The sequence below is a fragment of the Macaca fascicularis genome, chromosome 6, assembly GCF_037993035.2.
Source record: "Macaca fascicularis isolate 582-1 chromosome 6, T2T-MFA8v1.1".
Taxonomy (NCBI): domain Eukaryota; kingdom Metazoa; phylum Chordata; class Mammalia; order Primates; family Cercopithecidae; genus Macaca; species Macaca fascicularis.
Window position 1 is genome coordinate 9,466,663 of NC_088380.1, and position 21,548 is coordinate 9,488,210.

At 40.6% G+C, this 21,548-nt stretch overlaps 1 protein-coding gene across 9 annotated transcripts in view; it reads right to left on the bottom strand.

The window, feature by feature from the left end:
* Nucleotides 1-21,548, bottom strand: part of SEMA5A (semaphorin 5A) — a 644,602-nt gene that overhangs the window by 209,289 nt on the left and 413,765 nt on the right. For all 9 annotated transcript variants that reach the window (XM_065546091.2, XM_065546089.2, XM_073993139.1 and 6 more), the window contains 3 exons: nt 14,939-15,120; nt 10,969-11,112; nt 677-824 (listed from right to left, as the gene is read on the bottom strand). In XM_065546091.2, the coding sequence (XP_065402163.1) occupies nt 677-824; nt 10,969-11,112; nt 14,939-15,120 (474 nt within the window). The remainder of the gene's footprint in view (nt 1-676; nt 825-10,968; nt 11,113-14,938; nt 15,121-21,548) is intronic.

Here is a 21,548-nt window from a genome sequence, read left to right on the forward strand (position 1 = left end):
TCTCAGTCCCCAGGGTGTATCTGGTTCATCCCACAGTGTTCTATACCTTGGTGTAGGCCTGGCATGGAATAATATTCCATGTCCCAAACCAAATACAGTGTCCATATACAAGCAGGCTGAAGGCTTGTCACTCAGAAATCAGAACAGAAAAACTCCTGGGACAGTTGATCCCATGTGTGAATATTTGATTCATGAAGCCTCCAAGCTACTCTGAATTTCCAGTATTTTCACCAGATATTCTAATTAAATTGAAAAACTTGCATGATTTTGCAATCTAGTGCTTGACCATGTTGTGTTTACAGAGCACTTAGTGTTTGCAGAACATCTAGTGTCTGCCAAGAATCTAATGTTTGCAGAAGATCCAGTGTGTGAGAGGACCTGATACCTTCCAAGCATCTATTGTAGGGGGAGCATCCAGCGTCTGGACATGTCATATTTATAGAGCATTTAGTATCTGGAGAGCATAAAGTGTGTGCAGAGCTTCTGGCATGTACAGAGCACCTGGTGTGTGAGACCACTTAGTGTTCGCAGTGTACCAAGTATGTGCAGAACCCCTAGTGTGTGCAGAACATTTATTGTCTGCAGAACCTCTAATGCATGCAGAGCATTTTGTGTGTATTGAGTCTGAATTCCTGGTTCTGGATGGTGAGCTGGGTATGAGAAGGAGGCTACTCACCACATTGCAGCCTGCACAGTCAGGCCCGTTCTCACAGGTCCTGCGGCGAGCTTGAATGCCACCCCCGCACTGGGCTGTGCACCGTTCCCAAGGACCCCAGCCTGTCCAGAACATGTGTGGGGGACATAGCAAATGTTCATTGCAGTACCTGTAATGAGGAAACCGAAAGGAAAAGGAAACTAATTAGTGCCACTTGAAACCACCGACGTTTCCATCTCCATCCCTGCAGCAGATGTTGAACCCATGGGCATGCTCTGCGTGGGGGAGCTTTTTGTATTTTAAGCAGTTGCACCATACAGAAGGCAGATGTGGTGCTGGCCATGCTGTGTGTGCACAGACAATGGGATGCGCGGCAGACAGTGAAGAAAATGCTAAACTCACAATGCAGGATGGATCTTCCTGTGCAGCCAATTAAAGGAAAAACAAACAAAACCCTTCAAACAGACACCCAAAAATAAGAGTATACAGAAAATATCTAGGTAGGGCATTTATCTTCTGAACATAAACATTGAAAGATAAGGCAGATTACAAATACAAAGTCAGCATAGCTTTACTTGGAATCCCTTTCTCATTCTTGAATCAAATCAGCTCATAGTTATATTAGGATAAGCTAAAGAAAAGTTAAAGCATGGGATTAGCATGAAGGCCCATGCAATATATTGCTTAGGCTATTCTACTTGTAAATTTATTTGTAGGCTCTCAAAATAATGCCAAACAATTTAAAAGACCACTCGTTATTCAAAAAGAATTGAATTATTATACAGTTTTACAAACATTAGTTCAATTTTTCAGTGTTTGAATACACTTCTATACTTCTACATATTTTGCCAAATGTCAGTCAAATATCCAAAGCCTCCTTTATCCTCATCATGAGTCATATTTCTCTTCAATTTTTAACACTGCAAGTGAAATGAAGTGAAGTGAGGAAACCAAACAAACAAAAAACGAAAAGGAAACAGCCTGGCATTCTACAGATTACAGATCATAGAAAGGCAGAGGTTACTCTGAACAGCAGCAAATGCAGCGAGACATACTCGCCGATTAATAGTCCATCTACGAAGCCCAAATTCCCAAATTTACCTTCTAGAGAATACTAGAATGCACAACTTTTTCTCATGTCCTCCTCTCTTGCCAGGCCATCTGCCTTAAGAAACAAGAGGCAAAGGTTCCCATCTGCTGGCATAAGTCAGACACCTTTATTGTCATCAATATTAATAAAGACTTAATCCTGCAGGGCCTATGCAAGAGGAATTGCAGGGGGCTTCCTGATCACAGGTGTTCACAGTTGAAGAGAAACACAGGGGTATGAACACAGCTCAGGATGTGCAAAACTATCTTAATACACAGTGGCATTACTGTAATTATTTATGCAGAAGTAAATGCTTTTACGGAACTGAAAATAAGGGCAAATGGTAGCCAGCCACCAGGAAAATAAATTTGGAGAGTGTAGTTTCTCGACAGTAAATGCTGGTAAGATGGAACTGTTTTCCTGTCAAGCCAGAAAAATTTCATGGGGAATGTGAGGGCTTCAGAACAGGGACAGTGTGAAAAGCAGAAAGCAAGGTCAAGCTGAGGGGTGCCAACAGGATGGGGCACACTGAACCCCTGCCAGCGTTTTGAAAAATAATGGAAGGTAGAAATGGAATTCTACACATGAAAGGTCATTGAGAAGAACAAAACAGAAAAAGGCAACAGGGAGTGGGATGATCTGTCTTTACCAAATACAGTAGAAAACTGGAACTTTATGAGAAATCAGGAAAGTTCCACAGAGCTCCAGAGACAAAATAACTCCATGAGAGTTAGATGGCAGACTTATCTCCAGGAGTGGTGTTTCATTTGACTATGCTCTGGAGTCCCTGAGATTCAAGGAGCTCCTCATATTTCAGTATGGGGTCTGCATCTCCCCAGACAGGGCAGTTTAGCAGCAGGAAGAGCCCATAGAACAAACAGCAACTAGAGGACACTGGATTGCAACAATTCAAATGAGAGATACTCCAACCTCGAAAAAAAACTACAGTGGTGTTGGAAAGAAGGGGAAGAAGTGGTGGAGATGGAGCTTGGTATAGTTAAAGAACAATATGGCAACTGTGTGACTGTAAAGAAAACAAAACAAAACAGGGGAGTCCAAAGTCAGCCTCGTAACTGAAAGTGGAAGGCAGAAGACACTCTTACTTCCAGGGACAGAGAGGTGATATGCAGTGGGTGAAGGAACCTCCAGAGAGTCAAGAATCAATTGGGCAAGCAGTTTAGTTTGTCTAAACTTACATTTTTGAGCATAGCCAATGGAACTGAACAGTTATCACTCTTGCTTATCTTTTCCACATTTAAGATAACACAGAAATGTAAGGTTTTCCTCTTTAGATGGTAACTATAGTCTCCCAGGGTCCGATTCTCAGAGCTCAGGGCCACTGGACATTCCTACATGTAGTAGGGGAAGGGAAAGGACCTTCCAATTAAGAGATCATGGCCTCCAGATAGGAGAGACAAGACAAATGTGAGAATACAACAGATGAAAATCATTTGATCTTAGGCAGTACGTGCAAATGTGTCGAGTTCCAATAAGTAAATATTAATATGTGTGTTGGTTCATGGAGTATTCCAGGAGAAAATTGACATTTGTTTAGAGAACATATTTTGAGGAAGTCAAGAAAACTCAGAATATCAGAACTCTCAGCATTTAGTTAAAATATCTATGTGTAGATCACTGTGGGTAGAAGGAGAAGTAGGCCATCTCCATTTCTAAGCTGATTCACCGGCATTTAAAAGGCATGGACTTCTTAGAAAACTTGATCCTAATTTCAGCTTTCAACAACCCCCCTCCTAAAAAACAACAACAAAAAAATGGGTATGGAAGGCAGAGGGAAACCTTACTAAAAATGTGTATAAGGCCCTTAACTTTTAATAAAAAGCACAGCAGCTGAGCTACCATTTCCCCAAAGCAAAATAAACCATAGTGCACAAATCCTTTCTCTTATTTGCTGACAGCAGGCCACCTCTGAAAATGCTCAGCATGTTATTATTGTAAAAATCTACTGCAGGGTAACCTGTGCCTGGAACTTTCAGCCAGTGTTAATAAATTGTCTACTGAGCTGCATTTTAAGGTTGTCAATAACCTGCCTTGTTTTTTTCTCTTTCTGCTATAGTAGTCCACGAAACAAGCCACACCAGGATCTGCTGGGGCGTCACCCTCTGAAATCGCAGCCTCCCCAGTGAGAGAGGTCAGAGGGAAATATAAATTGTTAGGCTAGCTCTATCTCTTTGTGTCTGGGTTTTCACTTAGGAATTCACCCTGGAAGAGACTGCTCAGAGGCAGAGTCCTTGGAAGCCTGTAAGTATGGATCCTCCACAATTGTGAGAAAGCATGTCCTCTGACCTGCTCCCTGCCCCCACCCCAACTTACTCACGCTCCTGAGAGAAGCCCCTCTTATGAAGCTATACAAAAAACAACGAGGTTGGAAGTCAGTTACCTTGGCATCTCTGCTGGTTAAGCGTTTTTAAAATTAATTGTGGATAAAATATCTACACAATGGGCCAGCAGTTGGTGTCCTTTCTCTAGTCCCCAACACGCTGCTGACTTTTAGCAAATAATGAGCTACAGTGTTTTCCAAATGGCTCTTGAGTGTCTCTACTATGTTAAAGCATTGCAAGTCACAGATGCATCTCATGATGCATTAATAATTAAGATTTTAATTTTGCCCATGACTGCTTATTCTCATTTTGTATTTAAAAGTCAATTGATGTCCCAGCACTGTTTCTCTATAAATTATCCACTTTTTAAAATCACAAATCTAGTCTCTTATGAAAATAATGACCTTTTATAATTCCATATGGACTAGATTCTCAGCACTATATCATGCAATAAATTGTGCTTTCTGTTACAAATTATAAATTGCATAAATTATGTTCCATTCTGGTTAGATCCATGCTAGTTGCTCACTGCAATCTTTGTTAACCTGAACCAATCAGGGCCTCTTCTGAACTATGTTCTCCTTGCTTCACTCTAAATGATGAGCCCTCTACTGGGCCATACTGCTATAATTAAATTTTTATGTCAACAGAGAAACTGCATGTACATTAAATCTACCATAATATTTAATTCAAGCCATTTAGGAAGAAAAATAACTTGTGAAGAACATCAGTTTGCCTCACCACAGGATTCAGCAAACATACCGATGAAGACAAATAATCACATAATAAAAACCACTGAGCCCTGGGACTCTTAACTTTGAGAACGCATTGGACAGGCTCTATCATGGTCCCCGTGATCCCCAGCTCCTAGAATTCACACCTTGTGTAATCTCCTCGTATTGACTGTGAGTGGGACCTGTCACTGGCTTCTAACCAACAGAATATGTGAAAGATTTTGCAATGTCACTTCTGTCATTATGTTGCATAGATTGTAATGCCCTTATTGCAAGAAAACTTTCTCCCTTATTGGCTTTGAGGAAGCAAGCAAAAAGGTGAGAAGGACCCAGTTGTCAAGGATTTGAGGGCAGCCTCCAGCTAACAGCCATCAAGAAACTGAGGCCCTCAGTCTGACATCCCACAAGGAACTGAAGGCTGCCAACAACAACATGATCTTGGGGGCAGGTCTTTCTCTAGCTGAGCCCTGATGACATCACAGTCAGGGCCTCTATGTTGATCACAGCCTTGTGAGAACCTGAAGTTGTGCCCAGTCTACGAAACTCACAGACACCATGAGCAAATAAACACCTGGTGCTTCAAATGCCTAAGTCTGTGGTAATGTTATTATACAACTATTAAAACAGACTGTGGTACGTCGGAGTGTGGTGCTACTGTAAGAGGTTAAAATGTGAAACTGGCTTTGAGACCAGGGAATGGCAGGAAGCAGAATAATTTTGAGGAGAACATTAAAGAAAATCTAAATCACCTTGAATCATCCATTAGTAGAAATCTGGAGTTAAAAGACATGGCCAGTAAGGGTTTAGAGGAAAATGGGATAAAGAACTAAAACTGAACATCAAAAAAGACAACCTTTCCACCACACACACAACAAAGAAAAATATGTGACATGATGCATGTGCCAATTGGTTCAATTTAGCCATCCATAATGTATTCATATTTTAAACAACATTTTGAACATGATAAATATTTACAAATTTTGTCAAAAATAAATTAGTTATTGAAAAAGACAAAAACACAATTAGAAAAACAGACAAAATATTTGAATAGACATTTCTATAAATAAGATACACTAATGTCCACTAAGCATATGAGAAGAAGCTCAACATTATTAGTCACTAAGGAAATTCAAATCAAAACCACAATGAGATACCAGTTCATACCTACTAGGATGGCTAAAATTAAAGAAAAAAAAGTAACAAGAATGCGAAGAAATTGGAACTCTCATACATTGCTGGTGGGAATGAACATTGGTGAAGTCCCCTTAGAAAGCAGTGTGGTGTTTCTTCAAAAAGATAAACATAGAATTAACATACACTGCAGCAATTTCACTCCTAGATATACAGTATTCACAAAAGAATTAAAACAGGGACTTAAAAAGATACTCATATGCCAATATTCAGTACAGCATTGACAATAGTCAAAAGATGAAAGTAAACCAAGTGTCCACTGATGAAAAAAAAATGGATAAACAAAATGCGGGATAGCCATACAACTGAATCTTATTTAACTTTACAAAAGGAATAAAGTTCTGACACATGCTACAACATGAAGGAACCTTGAACATTATGCTAAGTGAAACAAGCCAGACACAAAATGGCAAATACTATAGGATTCCACTTATGTGACATATCTATAAGAGGCAAATTAGTAGAGACAGAATATAAATTAGAGGTTACCAGGCATTGGCAGGAGGGTGGAATAAGGAATTGTTATTATTGCTTAACAATTACAGAGTTTATGTTTCGGGTGATAAAAAGTTTTGGAAATAGTAGTTATGGTTATACAATAATGTGAATGTAAATAATGTCACTGAATTACACACTTATAAATGATTAAGTGGCAAATTTATGTTTTTCGTGTGTGTGTGTGTGTGTGTGTGTAAAACCACAATAAAAACTTAAAAAGTAAACAGGAATGTATTATCAGGAACTGGAAAAAGGGAGAATCGCATTACACAATGGGTAAAAGCTGCCAAAATTGTTACCTATGGTAGTATGAAAGGCAAAACACCTAAGTTGAATTACATAACTAAGGAAATTTCCAAGCAAAGTGTTGAAGGTACTGCTTGGTCTCTTCATGCTGCTTACAGTAAAATGTAGGTGAAGAAAGAAAGACTGAGGAATGGATTATTAAACTAAAAGAATAGGGACTGGATGATTTTGGAAATCATTCACTTTTAATGAAAAATGATGCAAAAAATATAAAATAACTTTCACAGTCCTTTCAAGTACTGTTAGGGAAGGTTGGAATAGTAAAAGCTGAGGTAGTGACTATAAAACCTTTTATTGCAACCTCAGAAAGATGAAAGAATTGGAGTAGTATTTAGTTACACAGAGTCCTTTCTAGAGCAACTGTGTGCCTCACAGATCCTCTCAACTGCATCAGATCACCTCTAGTAAGCTGGAGGGTGCTGTCTCTCAGCCATCTCAGCAGCACCCCAAGGTAGAGAAAGGCTAACTCAAAAATGTCTGTGAATGTAGCTTTTGTGTAGTGGAGTAAACCTTGTGGAAATCCATTGAAGACTCATAATGTTTTTCAGAAACTTACTTCCACAAAGATACCAGCAGCTTGGATGGAAAGGGACAGAGAAAATACCCATGAAAGGCTGCTGAAACCCTACACATTCTACTGACAGGAAGGAAGCTGACAAAACTACCTAGCTACAAGCACATGCTCTCTTCATGAAAAAGAAAGCCTGATTCATGAAGTATAACTAACAGCCCAGAAGGCAGAGCCAAGAACCATAAAACATTATGCCCATTCCTTGAACTTAATTAAGCAACTCTCAACACTTGCTCAGCTAGATTTCATAATTTATATGGAACAGTGATTCCTTTATAATTTCCATCACCCCATACCACCTACTGCCTTTTTTAACAGGAATGAATCAACTCTGGAAGATAGACTTTACAGTGACCCTAGTGAGCTCTACCTCCTGATATTCATACCCTGTGTCATCACCTCCTCTAGGTTGTGGAGGCCTGTGTCTTATTTCCGACCAACAGAATATGGCAAAGGGGTGAGATGTCACTTTTGTGATTATGTTACATAAGTTTGTAATGCCCGTCTTGCAAGGAGACTGTCTTTCTTGCTGGATTTTAAAAGGCAAGTGACAACACCAGGAGGGATCACTTGGCAAGAAACCGAGAGTGATCTCTGGATAACGACTGTGTAAGGAATTGAGGTCTGCAGTTTGACAGCCCACAAAGAACTGAATACAAACAACAACCACATGATATTGGAAGTGAATCTTTCCCCAGTGGAGCCTCAGATGAGACCACAGCTCTAGCCCATGTTTTGATTGAAGCCTGCTGAGGCCCCAAGCATAGGATCTAGCTAGCCATATAGGAATTCCTGACCCATTGGGACTATGGGATTTCAAAAAGAAATGTGTGTTGTTTTGAGCCATAAAGTTTATGGAACTACTATTACACAGCAGGAGGAAACTAGCACAGATAACACCATTTGCATCTTGATAATATTTATAGAGGTCCATTTTTTCCTTTTGTTAGTAGCCTCTCTGGGAGTTGGTGCTTCTACTCAGCTCTTGATACTCCAGAAAATCTTTTCAAGAAAATGTCAGAAGAGAAAAACAAAGTGTCTGTACGTTCTAAAGTACATGTAAAATTAAGCTAGCATTATTTTTCAGAAAAAAAATAATGTAAATATTTCTGATATTTTTGTTGCAACAAAGCTCCCATTGAATAATTCTACATATTGGAGATGTCCCAGATGAAAAATCACTAACTATAAACCTACCATTAACTTAGGGAATCTTTTGAGAAGATCAATTCATTATCTTGTGGCTACCCAGGATTTCTTGAGGGTTGATGGTGTTCAGATAAATATGATATAAATTTATTATTTCTTATGCCTAGTTCTTAGTCTTTTGTATGCTCCCATGGAGATCATAGTCTCTTTCAATCTTGAGTTTAGTCCTCAAATATCCCTATTGTTGGATCTGAATGCTTTTATATTTCTTAGGTGAAGAGACCTTTCGTATAACATGGCAGAGACACCTAAGAACCTATTGCTTATGAAGACCACGGAAGAAACTTTAGGTACTTGGTTTTTCTGGTTTTCATTAAGCTCCTAGTAGCCCCCTAGAAAGACTATTCAATAGAAAAGCTTAAATTTTATAAAAATTTTACATAGTCCCTGTTCTTAGTATCCATCTCTTATTTAAATTCACGTTTTCCCCCATTGAGCAAATGCTAATCTACAAGTGAACATTTCTTCTGTACAAAAGGAATATTTTACATGTAAGTCCCTCAAACACACTTGCCGTCTTCATTCCTCATCTTTTCCTGAAGACACTGCTGTATGAAAAATCCTATGTGGATGCAAACATACACATCTGTCAGCCACATTGTGAATCAGCCTCTTCTTTCCTGAGTGATCAGCCTGGGAATGGTGATAACACATGCTAAATTTGTGGTGGTGCCTTGACTCTAGGGAAGACTTTGCACAGATGGAAGTGACTTTGCCTCGATGGGCTGTACAGGTTGAGCATCCCTCAGCTGAAATGTTCAGGACCATTAGTGTTTTGGATTTCACATTGTTTCAGATTTTGGAATATTGGTGTCTATATAATGAGATATCTTGGGGATAGGACCCAAGTCTAAATACAAAATTCATTCGTGCATCAAATATACCATATACACAAAGGCTGGATGTAGTTTTATATATTTTAAATAATTTCTTGCATAAAACAAAGTTTTGACAGCATTTTGACTGCCACCAGTCAAAAGATTTTGACCGCAAAAGTCAAAAAACCAGTGTGGAAATTGCCACTTGTGACATCATGTTAGTACTGGAAAAGTTGTGGATTTTGAAGCATATTGGGTTTCAGATTTTCAGATTAGGGATGTTCAGCCTGTCCTAGATGACAATGTATAGCATTTAGAAACTTCCAACCAATTTAAAATTGTAAAAGGCTTGGAAATAATAGGGAGACAATTCTTCCATAATAGGCTTTCTCACTTATCAACTGGTGTTAGAAAATGACAGGCTTGCACAAGACTGTCTCAGGGACTGCTTCAAAAATGACAAATCCTGCTTGGTAAAAATCATCTTCATTTCCTATTAGTCAAAAGGAATGAAATCTTAATTGGCAAGTGAGGAACTCACTGGAAGAAAGAAAGGAATGATTCTTCCTAGTTGATTTTAAGTTGTAATAAACACCTACTGGAGAGCTATATAAACAGTAAGTCTGTTGGTTCTGTTCATATAAATACTAAATGCATAGCAAATAACTATATATAATATTTTTATTCGAAGCTCCACTGAGCTCATGTCATCAAATATAAACCTACTACATTTTAATTAAAATGCATTGAAAGTCATTCAACAAATTTATATTAGTATAGCTGAATAAGAATTCTGAAAGCACTATGAAATTTACCTACTTGAATTCTTTCCCAATAATGACAAATTAGAATAAACATAAATAGTATATTTAATGCATATTAAGACAGATTCATTGATCTTGCAAAACAGATTCAATGATTACGATTGCAGAGGTTGAGCCTGAAACCAAACGTCTAATTCTACACCAAGAAACAAATTGTTAAATCCAAGACGAAATCAAAATGTCGCCATGATGTGCTGAAAGCTCAAAATGCACGTGGAAAAGAATCCCGAATTTGGGTTGTGCTGCAGCTTCATTGAGGGTATTTCTGAATATGCCCTTCCATGCCTTCCAGAGGATTAACTGAGTACGATGAAAACCTTACCGCACCCGCCCATAGTGTCTGCATCCGGGACCTTCTTAGGTCCTCCTTGGAACTGAAGCTTTGAGACCGGTCTGGTTAAATTCTCACCAGAATAAGTCTCCTGCAGACGTACTTCCAGAGTCTCCAGGAGCCTAACACAGCACAGAGGTCCCTGGGGACTCTAATGCCTTAGCAATTGCTCACCAGAGCCAACCCAGCTGTGTAGGCACCGGAGCAGCCCAGTGATGCTGTCAACGAGGCTTTGATCAAAATTAAAGGTTGCCAGGAAAAGAAGAGGACGACTGGCTCAGCGGAAAGGGATGCCACACATAAGCTACCGTAAATCCAACACTAAAACCGCGGGGAACCCGACCTGGCCGGAATGAGAGTAAGCGTGAGGGTGGCGGTGCTGGCAGCCAGGTAGTCACGTACCTTTCCTCGCGGTTCTGTCCCACGCACACCCGGCCCCCGTGCCTGGGAGTGGGGTTGCTGCAGGAGCGCTGCCGCACCTGGAAGCCGATCCCACAGGTAGTGCTGCAGGGAGACCACGACGTCCAGGGAGTCCAGCCTCCGTTCCTGAGGGAAGGGAAGCAATGCAATCATTAGGTCAGGCAGGCTCAGAGTCCAAGCCCTGTCTGCACCCACAGCCTGTGTTCCCCAGGAGGATCACGCTCGGGGCTGCTGGGGAGAGGGCACACCAGCCACGGAACTGAATGGACTGCACCCTGTGAATCTCAATTCCTGCGTCGGCAGCCCCCAGGCATCTGGTTTCTAGTCAAGATAGGAAATTTGAGAATAAACTTTTAAGTGCACTATAAATAATGGACTATATTAGAACCTATCAAAAAACTTGAGTTATGAAAATATTAAACTAATAAAGAATAAGGTTATTTCACTGACAAGCATTTAGAAATGAATCCCTACACCTCTAGAGTTTATGAGTTTTTTGGACTTGTATTATATCATTTATAATCTATGAAAAGTGCACCTCTGGACAAAATGCTCATCTAAAACTGCCTAAAATGATTTCTTTTAAAATCTATTAATATCAGTGACAATCAGTAACTCTCCTGATAGCATTCAAACTGATAAAGAGTGTTGTATTGTTAGAATAATGTTCAAAGCTTTCAAACGAAAGAGTGTTGTATTGTTAGAATAATATTCAAAGCTTTAAAAGGAACTTTATTAAAAATTTAAAAAGGACATCTAAATTCAGATTCTTGGCTATCTTTTAACAAACTGACAGAGACATAAAGAGCGCAAAGTGCAAATTGCATATAACTAACTGTGTATTTATGCTATTACACATATAAAGTAATGTAGATATATAAAAATATGAAATAATAGGATGAACTAATTTTTTTAAAATTTTACATTATATTGACAGCTCTAGAAATGTGTTAGTATTGTATTTTTTCCTCAAAATGCCTGTATTCAGACTGGTTATAATTTAAGTGTCCCCCTTAACACTTCGTTCCTGCTATTAAAAAATGTATAGGTTTTTTTAACTTTATGTGTTAAAATGTATATTAAATCCACATTCCAAACTTCCAAATAGATGGTCTACTTCGTGCAGAATTTTTTTCACTTCTGCAATCACATATGCATTTCTTTGGATATTTGTCACCTTCATCCATAAGATTTACATTTCCTGTGAAAAAATATTAGCTCATATTAATTCTCATTCTTACTTTATACATTTCCTTTTAAAACATGGAGGTCAACAACTATGCCACTGAAGTTCCTGGTATAAATAATATGTTGAATAATATATTAAAAATAATTTCAAACAAAAATTATTCTGAGAAAATTCTTAGAATATTTCATGTTTTCCTACTTTATTGAAACCTAATGATTTAATAAAATATGTAGTCATAGCTTTATGTGTGATATTATAATAAAATTGCTCTATAATAATTTAACCAAAATTATCACACAATAAGACAAATCTTCCCACATTTCTTATAAAGGTAATCAGCTAGTATCTTACACCCTGCTACCTACAATCTTAAAAATTATCCATGTTATTCACTGAATTATATTTAAAAATTTAAATAGCAATTTTAGTATAAATAAATTACATTTAACTTGCAGAGTTTCATTATATATGAAAAAAATTGTTAGATCATGCAGAAAATGGTGCTTTCAAATTTATTTGGAAACTCTTCATTTCTTTTTTTTTTGTTTTTTTTATTTTTTATTATTATACTTTAAGTTCTAGGGTACATGTGCATAAGGTGCAGGTTTGTTACATATGTATATTGTGCCATGTTGGTGTGCTGCACCCATCAACTCGTCAGCACCCTTCAACTCGTCGTTTACATCAGGTATAACTCCCAATGCAATCCCTCCCCCCTCCCCCCTCCCCATGATAGGCCCCGGTGTGTGATGTTCCCCTTCCCGAGTCCAAGTGATCTCATTGTTCAGATCCCACCTATGAGTGAGAACATGCGGTGTTTGGTTTTCTGTTCTTGTGATAGTTTGCTAAGAATGATGGTTTCCAGCTGCATCCATGTCCCTACAAAGGACACAAACTCATCCTTTTTTATGGCTGCATAGTATTCCATGGTGTATATGTGCCACATTTTCTTAATCTTTTAGCAAATGTGGATTGACTTTTTTTTTTTTTTTTTTTTTTTTTTTTTTTGAGACAGTCTTGCTCTGTCACCAGGCTGGAGTGCAGTGGCACTAACTCAGCTCCCTGCAACCTCCGCCTCCCGGGTTCAAGCGATTCTTCTGCCTCAGCCTCCCAAGTAGCTAGTAATACAGGCATGCACCACCATGCCCAGCTAATTTTGTATTTTTAATAGATTCGTTTTCTTCATGTTGGTCAGGCTGGTTTTGAACTCCTGACCCTGAGTAATCTGCCCACCTCAGCCTCCCAAAGTGTTGGGATTACAGGCATGAGCCACCGGGCCAGGACACAAATGTGGAATTTTATGACATATTCCATTTACAATATATGGAACATGTTTGTATATAGGGTAGTAAGTAAATAAACGTGTATACAAGTAATAGGAAAAGAATATCTGAGGAAAGAAGTGAATGCAGCTTTACATGTATATGTCTATTACCCAGACCTGAGTTCCATACTTCTAAATGCTGCTTAGAGGCAGACATAGTTACCAAACAAGTCACATAAAGTAAACAGACATCAGGAGGGGGGTCACTTTCATGATTATTAGTACAAAGCTATCCACTCATGCTTTTAAAGCCTCATTCAAACTAGTTCGCTTACTAAATTTTTAATCTTTAAATAACTACTAGTTGCACTGCAGCTCTGCTTAGAAAATGACTTTCCAACTAGAGCAAGATCTGAAGACATACCAATAAATAAGTTATAGCAATTCATTTGATAGTCTTATTTTTCCATTAAACAATATGAGCAAAGAGTATTAGCTACTTGTTGTCATCTTCAAACAACAGCACTTTGATAGCTTTTGTAAGTTTCAGCCAGGCATCTGTGGAAATCATTTCATTTAATACAGAGCATACAGTACATAATACAATGTTGATACGGCTGTGTCCTCTGTAATACAAAAAACAAAAACAAAAAACCCTAATCTCTGTGGCCCTGATTTATTCCTTTCACCTTGGTGGTGAGAAAAATGTGAGCAGAGGGCAAAGTCTGCCTTTTGCTCCCGCACTTTACTTTCCTGGCCCGCTTCCTCTTAGGCATGCGTGCCTGCATGACCTGGGCTGTCCTATAATTTGATCACCCAATCTGATGTCCACTGTTAGTGACTTCATAAACAATTGTCCCAGAGACTTTTTTCTTTTTTTTCATTCTAAGTAGGCTCATGGAAAGCAGATAATATGTTTAAAAAATACCGCCAATTAATGAACAAGTGACAAAGAAGCATAAAGACCGATCTCAGAAGCGTTCCTGATACTTGCTTTAAAATTTCTCTGTGATCATGGTGTTATAAGTGCAAGGGATGGAGAGCAAATAGAATATAGTTGTAAAAAAAATAAATAAAACAAACAACACCACAATAAGCGGAAGCAACAGGAAAGCCATTCAGTAGGTTATGTTATTTAAACTGCTCTCTTGATTACCCAGTGCCTAATGTTAGCTGAGGTGAGAGGTGAGGTGCTCTGAGCGCCGATATACTACAGAGTAGATAACATGGATGTTTTCCTTAAACAAAGTCAATCATATTGTTCAAATTATAAATACTTTTCCTAATCTAATGAAGAGTATGTGAATAAGTGTAGATCTGTAATCTAGTTTGTAGTTCAAAATCTCCTTCCAAAAATCATGTAATTTTTAAATGGTGAATTTCCATGGTGTTTCACCACAGTTGTCTCCAAAAGGGAGTTAATGTTATGATGTCCCAAATTCCTCGAGAGTCTGAGTTTAATACACAGCAGCACAACTGGCATGTTCTGAGGGGCACACCTGGAACAGTTGGCGATCTCCATGCTAGGGCCTTCACATTGCCAGCCACCACACTGCGGGGCCGGGCTGTCACAGGAGCGGGTTCGACAGAGGCAGGATCCCACAGCGCTGCCATCCGTGTGCGTGCAAGGCGTCCACGGAGACCACATGCCAAAGTGTCCATCCACGGTGAGATTCCTGGTCTAGGAAGCAAAACCAAGTACAGGTTCAAGCTGAACACATACTACAGTAAAAATAAAAATTTCCTCATAAGACAATCAAAACTCCTTTAGTTATTTTTTGTTGTTGTTGTTGCAATTAGAAAAAGATTGCACAAGGGAGTATTTCAATGTAAAGCCGCAGAGGTCATTGCTGGAGATGGTGAGGAAGAAGCAGGGAGGGAGGCAGAGGGAAAGGGGAGGCAGAAAAGGAGAAGAAGAAAAAGAAGAGAAAGATGAAGAAGAAGAAGGAAAAGAAGGAGGGGGAGGACAAGGAAAGGAAGGAAAAGAAAAAGGAGAAGGAGAAGAATGATGGGGGAAAGAGGGCTGAGAAGAGAGGAGGAGGAGTGAAGGATACTAGTAACTTGGCAATCAAGTTATGGCCAAATTGTCCACTAATTTGGAAAATTCAAAACGAAGAGGAACTAGAGTGAAAAATCACAGCTGCACAACCCCATTTCATGTTTATGTGCCTTTAAAAAATGAAAGCTTAGTAACATTTATCATTAAAGACTTGGTTTGGCTCTCAAACTGAAAGCATTCAATTCAGGACATATTTAAAGAGCATCTACTAAGCAGCGGCAGCGCTTCTCTTTGTTAAGTGTATCCCAGTCAAACCTGTTTTCTGATCAACTTCTAAGAGCTTATGGGCCAGTGAGAAAGATCTAGACAAGTAATTATTACCCCATGTAGAATCCGATGATGGATTCACAAATGGGGGCTATGGGAGCAGAGGAGAGAACACCCAACAGGCTCATGGGGTCTGGGAAGAGCAACGAGGGGCCTGTGTTGAGTCTTAAAGAGTGAAGAAAGAGCCAAGTAGAGGGGCTGGCAAGGGCTGGCAAGGGTGAGGGCAGAGGAATGAGGCTGCCAAATGGGAAGCGTACATGGGCATTCCCCGTCAGTGTGGGGTGAGCTGGTGTTCAAGGGGAGCAACACCAAGGACTGAGGAGGAGCCCAGGGCAGGGACCTCATGGGGAGGGGTCAGGGAGCCCCCTGAGCTTGCTGGTGTGGCACCTCTGAAGGCACCCAAGGGGAGGGCATAGCATCGCTGGGACATGCATGACCAGCTCTGGTGCGGCAGAGGCACCAGCGCGTACCTGGCTCATTGAAGTAAGGGACAGCTTCCTGCCAAATCCGATAAGCAAATCTGCTCAGGAGGTGGCAGTGCTGCTGGGAGGAGAGACTCATGTGGCACAGCCTCACATCACATGTCCAGAAACCAGCTAATGGATCTCTCCTCAGAAAGGCAATGGGAAGACGGTCTAAGACTCCTGTTTTGGTTGTTGTTTTTGAGATGGAGTCTTGCTCTGTTACCCAGGCTGGAGTGCAGTGGTGTGATCTTGGCTCACTGCAACCTCCACCTCCCAGGTTCAAATGATTCTCGTGTCTCAGCCTCCCGAGTAGCTAGGACTACAGGCACCTGCCACCACACCAGCTAATTTTTATATTTTTAGTAGAGACAGGGTTTCACCATGTTGGCCAGGCTGGTCTCGAACTCCTGACCTCAAATGATCAGCTCTCCTTGGCCTCTCAAAGTGCTGGGATTACAGGCATGAGCCACCGTGCACGGCCTCCAAACCTCCTAATATTAATATGGAAACTTAAGCATCCCTGAGAAAATCTGACCAAGGAAGAGCTTTGGTGATGAGTGAACCGCATGCTTTCACCTGGCCCTCTGTGGCCGGCTGCACCCCTCCTCCTCTGCCAGAGTTCTCTTCTCGAACCATCTATTACCTTCAGAAAGACTCATCGTCCTCACAAGAAACAAGTCACAGGAAACAACTCTATGTACCATACAGTTCATTCTCTTTGGATTACACACTATACCCATACTTTGCCATTTCCAAATAATGCCGACACCATATTTTGTGGGTAAAAATATAGGTAAACTTTACTTTTGATTCATCATTGCCCCAAATACAATAGGATCTAAACATGAAAAGTGTTCGTTGTCTTTGACATAACTGGTTGGCCAAATCCAGTTGCTATACTTATGACTATCCCTCCTTTCTAACCAACCCTCTAACATTTTCTATCCAGTAAGGCGGATGGGATTGGAAATTTCCCCCCATACCTGGCTATTTATGTAAGAAACTGTGACAAAAGGGATGGAACGGAGCTGCACCATCTGTTAGAGCAATTCTTTTCTTTTCTTTTTTTAAATTTTACTTTAAGTTCTGGGATACATGTGTAAAACGTGCAGGTTTGTTACATAGGTATATATGTGCCATGGTGGTTTGCTGCACCTATCATCCCATCATCTAGGTTTTAAACTCCACATGCATTAGGTATTTGTCCTAATGTTCTCCCTCCCCTTTCCCTCACCCTCCGACAGGTCCCGATGTGTGATGTTCACCTCCCTGTGCCCATGTGTTCTCATTGTTCAACTCCCATTTATGAGTAAGAACATGCAGTATTTGGTTTTCTGTTAGAGCAATTCTAAGTGCTACGCTGGATCCTACTCAAGAGGAAAATATCCCCATTTCCAAGATCCCAGTGGCCTCCCTGTTGGCTTAGATGAAAAGACAGCACCTACTCTGATCATCAGGTTCCCTGAAGACCATAGTGTTTTCTTGGAGAAACCAAGCCTTGCATGACAATGTGACTCAAGCCACTAACATAGCAGATACGGTTGTTAAAGAGGCAAAGACCCTACCATTTGGGAGTTTCAACATTCTCCTTTCACCTCTTTATCAGCCCTCCCTCTTGTCTCCAGCCAAAGGACTCCTGTGTCGGTGGATAAGAGGTGGACAGTCAGTTTCAAACGCAGTACCTATGAGCAAACACAGTTCCTATGCTAGCACATCCGCGCCTGCTTTAACATCCAGACTCCTGCTTGCTGTGCAAACATTGCTGGTATTGTTTTGACTGTAAAAAGCACAAGTCTCTTGTTCACAGAGCCAGCCTCAAGCAATAATGGTGGTCAGACAGACAGAATATTTGCATCATAGTTACACAATATATAGGTCTGTACTATTTTGACTCTTCACAGTGTGGGCTCAGTTAAGAAACCTTCCAGGGCTGCTGAAGGCCCCAGGGAACACCACCACGGGATCTGTGACCATCCTAAGCCTGCAGGTGGGAGGGAGGACAGGGTAGCTGGAGCCATCCTTGGTTGAAGGGGGTAGGGGAACGATACTCCAGTCTCATTCCTCTTGCCCATGCCTCTCATTACATGAGCCCAAGGCCACAAGACAACAAGGGAGAGAGGACTGGACATTGGATGTGAGGAAGATCAGACCCTTGGGGCAGAGAGTGAGTGGGGAGGGAGACTCTCTGAGAGGTTCTCTGGGACAATTGGTCATCCTTTGCCTCACTTCTCTATGAAGCTGTAACAACTCCAATAGTTCATCTTGCCTCCGCTCAGAAAGCCAAATGCACTGGGAACAACAGGAATGACAGGAAAGAAAGAGCTGAATTATTACAGGACCAGGCAAGTGAGGAGAACAGGAAGGAACTCCTCAAGCCTGGCTCCCTGAGAATTGAGGGACTAGGGGTTTGTGACAGTACTTTGGCAGGCCAGGGCTAGCGAACCAAAACAGTTAACTAAATCACAGGGGTGTGAAAACTGCCTCCAGGCAGCTGAGTCCATTCCTGAGAGGGGTCTCAGGACTACCCGGCGGCTTTGGTCAGCTGAAGTGCTAAATCTGAACAATATCTCAAAGACCACTTCTTTAGGTTTCACAATTGCAATGTTATCTATAAGGGTAGTTAGAGAAGTTATGAATCTTGTGACCCCTGGTTACCTGAATCTGCAGTAAACAGCTTAAAGAAAAGCAGGCTAAGTGTCAGCAGATCATGGTTTATACCTAGTCTTCAGCAAAGTTCAAGCCCTTATCATTGTGAATACAGATTCAATCTCTAAATAAGAGGACAGGGAGGTAAGTTTTCCTTGCCTCAAAATTTAACCATAAACTACATTCCTCTCATAGTTATCTTGGCACTGGCCTCTGTTATTATATGCAAAACAAGAATACATAAAACAATTTAGCCTGCGACGTTAGAAGCAAGATGGAATCAGTCACACTAGAATTCGCTCATCACTTCTAATTCTGCAAAGGCTGTTTCAAAGGCGTGAGGGGTCATGCAGGATGGGATGCTGTGGAGGTCAGAGTAGTTCTATCTTGGATGCTAATCCCCCATGTTGACTTCTGATTAACCCCAGTTCTGGGAATGCCTCTAAGATTTCCAGTTTACCTGTCATTCCTTGTGTAAGAGCATGTACTTAATGCAAACCCTGCCCTTCAGCAAATTCCTAGGCATTCCCTCTGAAGCACGTATACCCTTTCCCTATGGCACATAAGCCCTTGGAATAATCCATGGAGCTCTACCGGTCCTGCAGCTGCCCAAGAGCATATTTCTCTCTGTAAGTTCCCAATAAACTCACCCTATACCAACAAACTGAATTTGTCTGCCTCACTCTTGGGTTTCTTGAGTCCTTCTGTGTTTGGGGGTTTATTTGCACATACGTCCCTTTCATGAAGCAGATGCATTTGTGATTTTTTTTTTGAATGTTTATAAATCCCCCTAGTATTAATCGGAAACATTTGAGATGGCAGAATTGGGACAGATTAGAGAATCTGAGGCAAAGAAGAGTCTTTCTAAGCCCCTTTAGTCTCCATTTTCTCATCTAAAATACAAGTGGAATGAGCAGGGAAGTTCCTAGGATCTCCTTAGCTCTAAGAGGTCATGAGGAAATCCTAAACTCAGGATGATATAGACAATAGAAATATCTAAGACTGTGAGGCCAGAAGGAAATACAATATGCTGGTGACAATAGAATGAAGATGGAAACAGAAATCACTCCTAGTTCCAGTCCACGTGTTTCTTTAAAATAATCTCCTGTCCTGGAAGGAACCTGAGAATTTCCATTTTTCCAAAGAGGCTAAGGTAGGGACACCAGCCAAGGTAATGGATTTTTATGAAGAAAGTACTTTGGAACAAAGGGGATTTGCATTCATTATGGGAATTATTCCTCACCGTTGTGAGGTGAAGCAGAGGGAGTAGGAATCTATAGTGAGTTGGGCTGGTACCACCAGCCACACTTCTGAACCTCAAACAGGACATATCTGAGGTCAGGGTTGAATCCTGACTAGGCTATAAGCCAATCATGGCAACCCCCTCAGTTGGGCCAGTGCTGGGTCTAGAAACTGGCATGTGACCCAGTTCTGGCCAATGAGACTCAAGAGGACACTGCAAGAGGTTTCTAGAAACTATTTTCTTTCAAATGAAGAGGAGGAAGCTTTCTCTGCTCCTTCTCTTCCTTCCTGCTTTGGACATGGTTATGTGTGAATATGAAACTTGGCAATCCTGCTGCCATCTTGTGAGCAAAAGGAGAAAGGCTAGGGAATCAAAGACTTGATCATCTGCTGTCCTCCCTGAGCTGGGCAGCAGAATCAGCCCCTCATGATGCACCACAGGGTGAAAATAGTCCTTTATTACACCCTATTCACAGGAAATTTAATTACCATTAGGCACATGCAATCTATCTGATTTAATCTATTTATGCTATTTTTATAGGAAAATTAAACTAAGATTCAAATGAATTTGGTAACACCCCAAAGATTCCCTAGCTAGTTATTTGGAAGATGTAATTTGAAGCACTAGTCTTCCTTTTTCCCACGCCCCAGAGTTTCCAGAGTTTCTCCACATCGGGATTATTGACATTTGGACTGGATAATTTGTTGTAGGGGCTGCCCTGTGCATAACAGGATGTTTAGTGACACCCCTGGCCTCCACCCACTGGATGCCAGTGCCCTACCACCCCAAGATGTGACAACCCAAAATGTCTCCAGACATTGCTAAATGTCCCTCGGGGCAACTTTTTTCTTGACTGAGAACCACTGCACCAGACATTCTTTGCTCATTTTCTTTTGGTCTAGCATGAGTTAGTAGGGTCTTAAGCAAAGAGATGCTATAAAAGTTCTTTTTCCAAATATATGAATCAGCAAAAGAGGAGCTTATAAGAAAGGCACAGGAAAAGAGAGGAAGAACTTGAAATAAGTGATGGCTAATGAAAGAATGAAGAGGAAGAGGCAAATAAAATAGAGCAGAAACAGTTACCAAACCCTGGAAAGAAAAGGAACTGCATTGGGCAAATCAAAGTGACAGCAACAGCAATTGCACTTCAACAGGATGAAAATGTGAGATTCAGTTTCTGGCCATGGCTGGAGTAGTTGAAGACTTTAAGTGTAGCGTTTTCAATCCAAGATCACTGTAGTCAGTTCTACCGCATTTCAGAACGAGAACTTGCAATCCTCAGATAAGTACATGGGTCTTTGGGTACAGGTTCTCTGTGTTGCATTTAAGCACTTGCTCATTTTGACCTTGAGTATATTCGTTTAAGAATCTGCCTAGAAAGCAGATCCATGAATAACAATGTAAGTGCTGTGGCTTTACTTTTTCATATG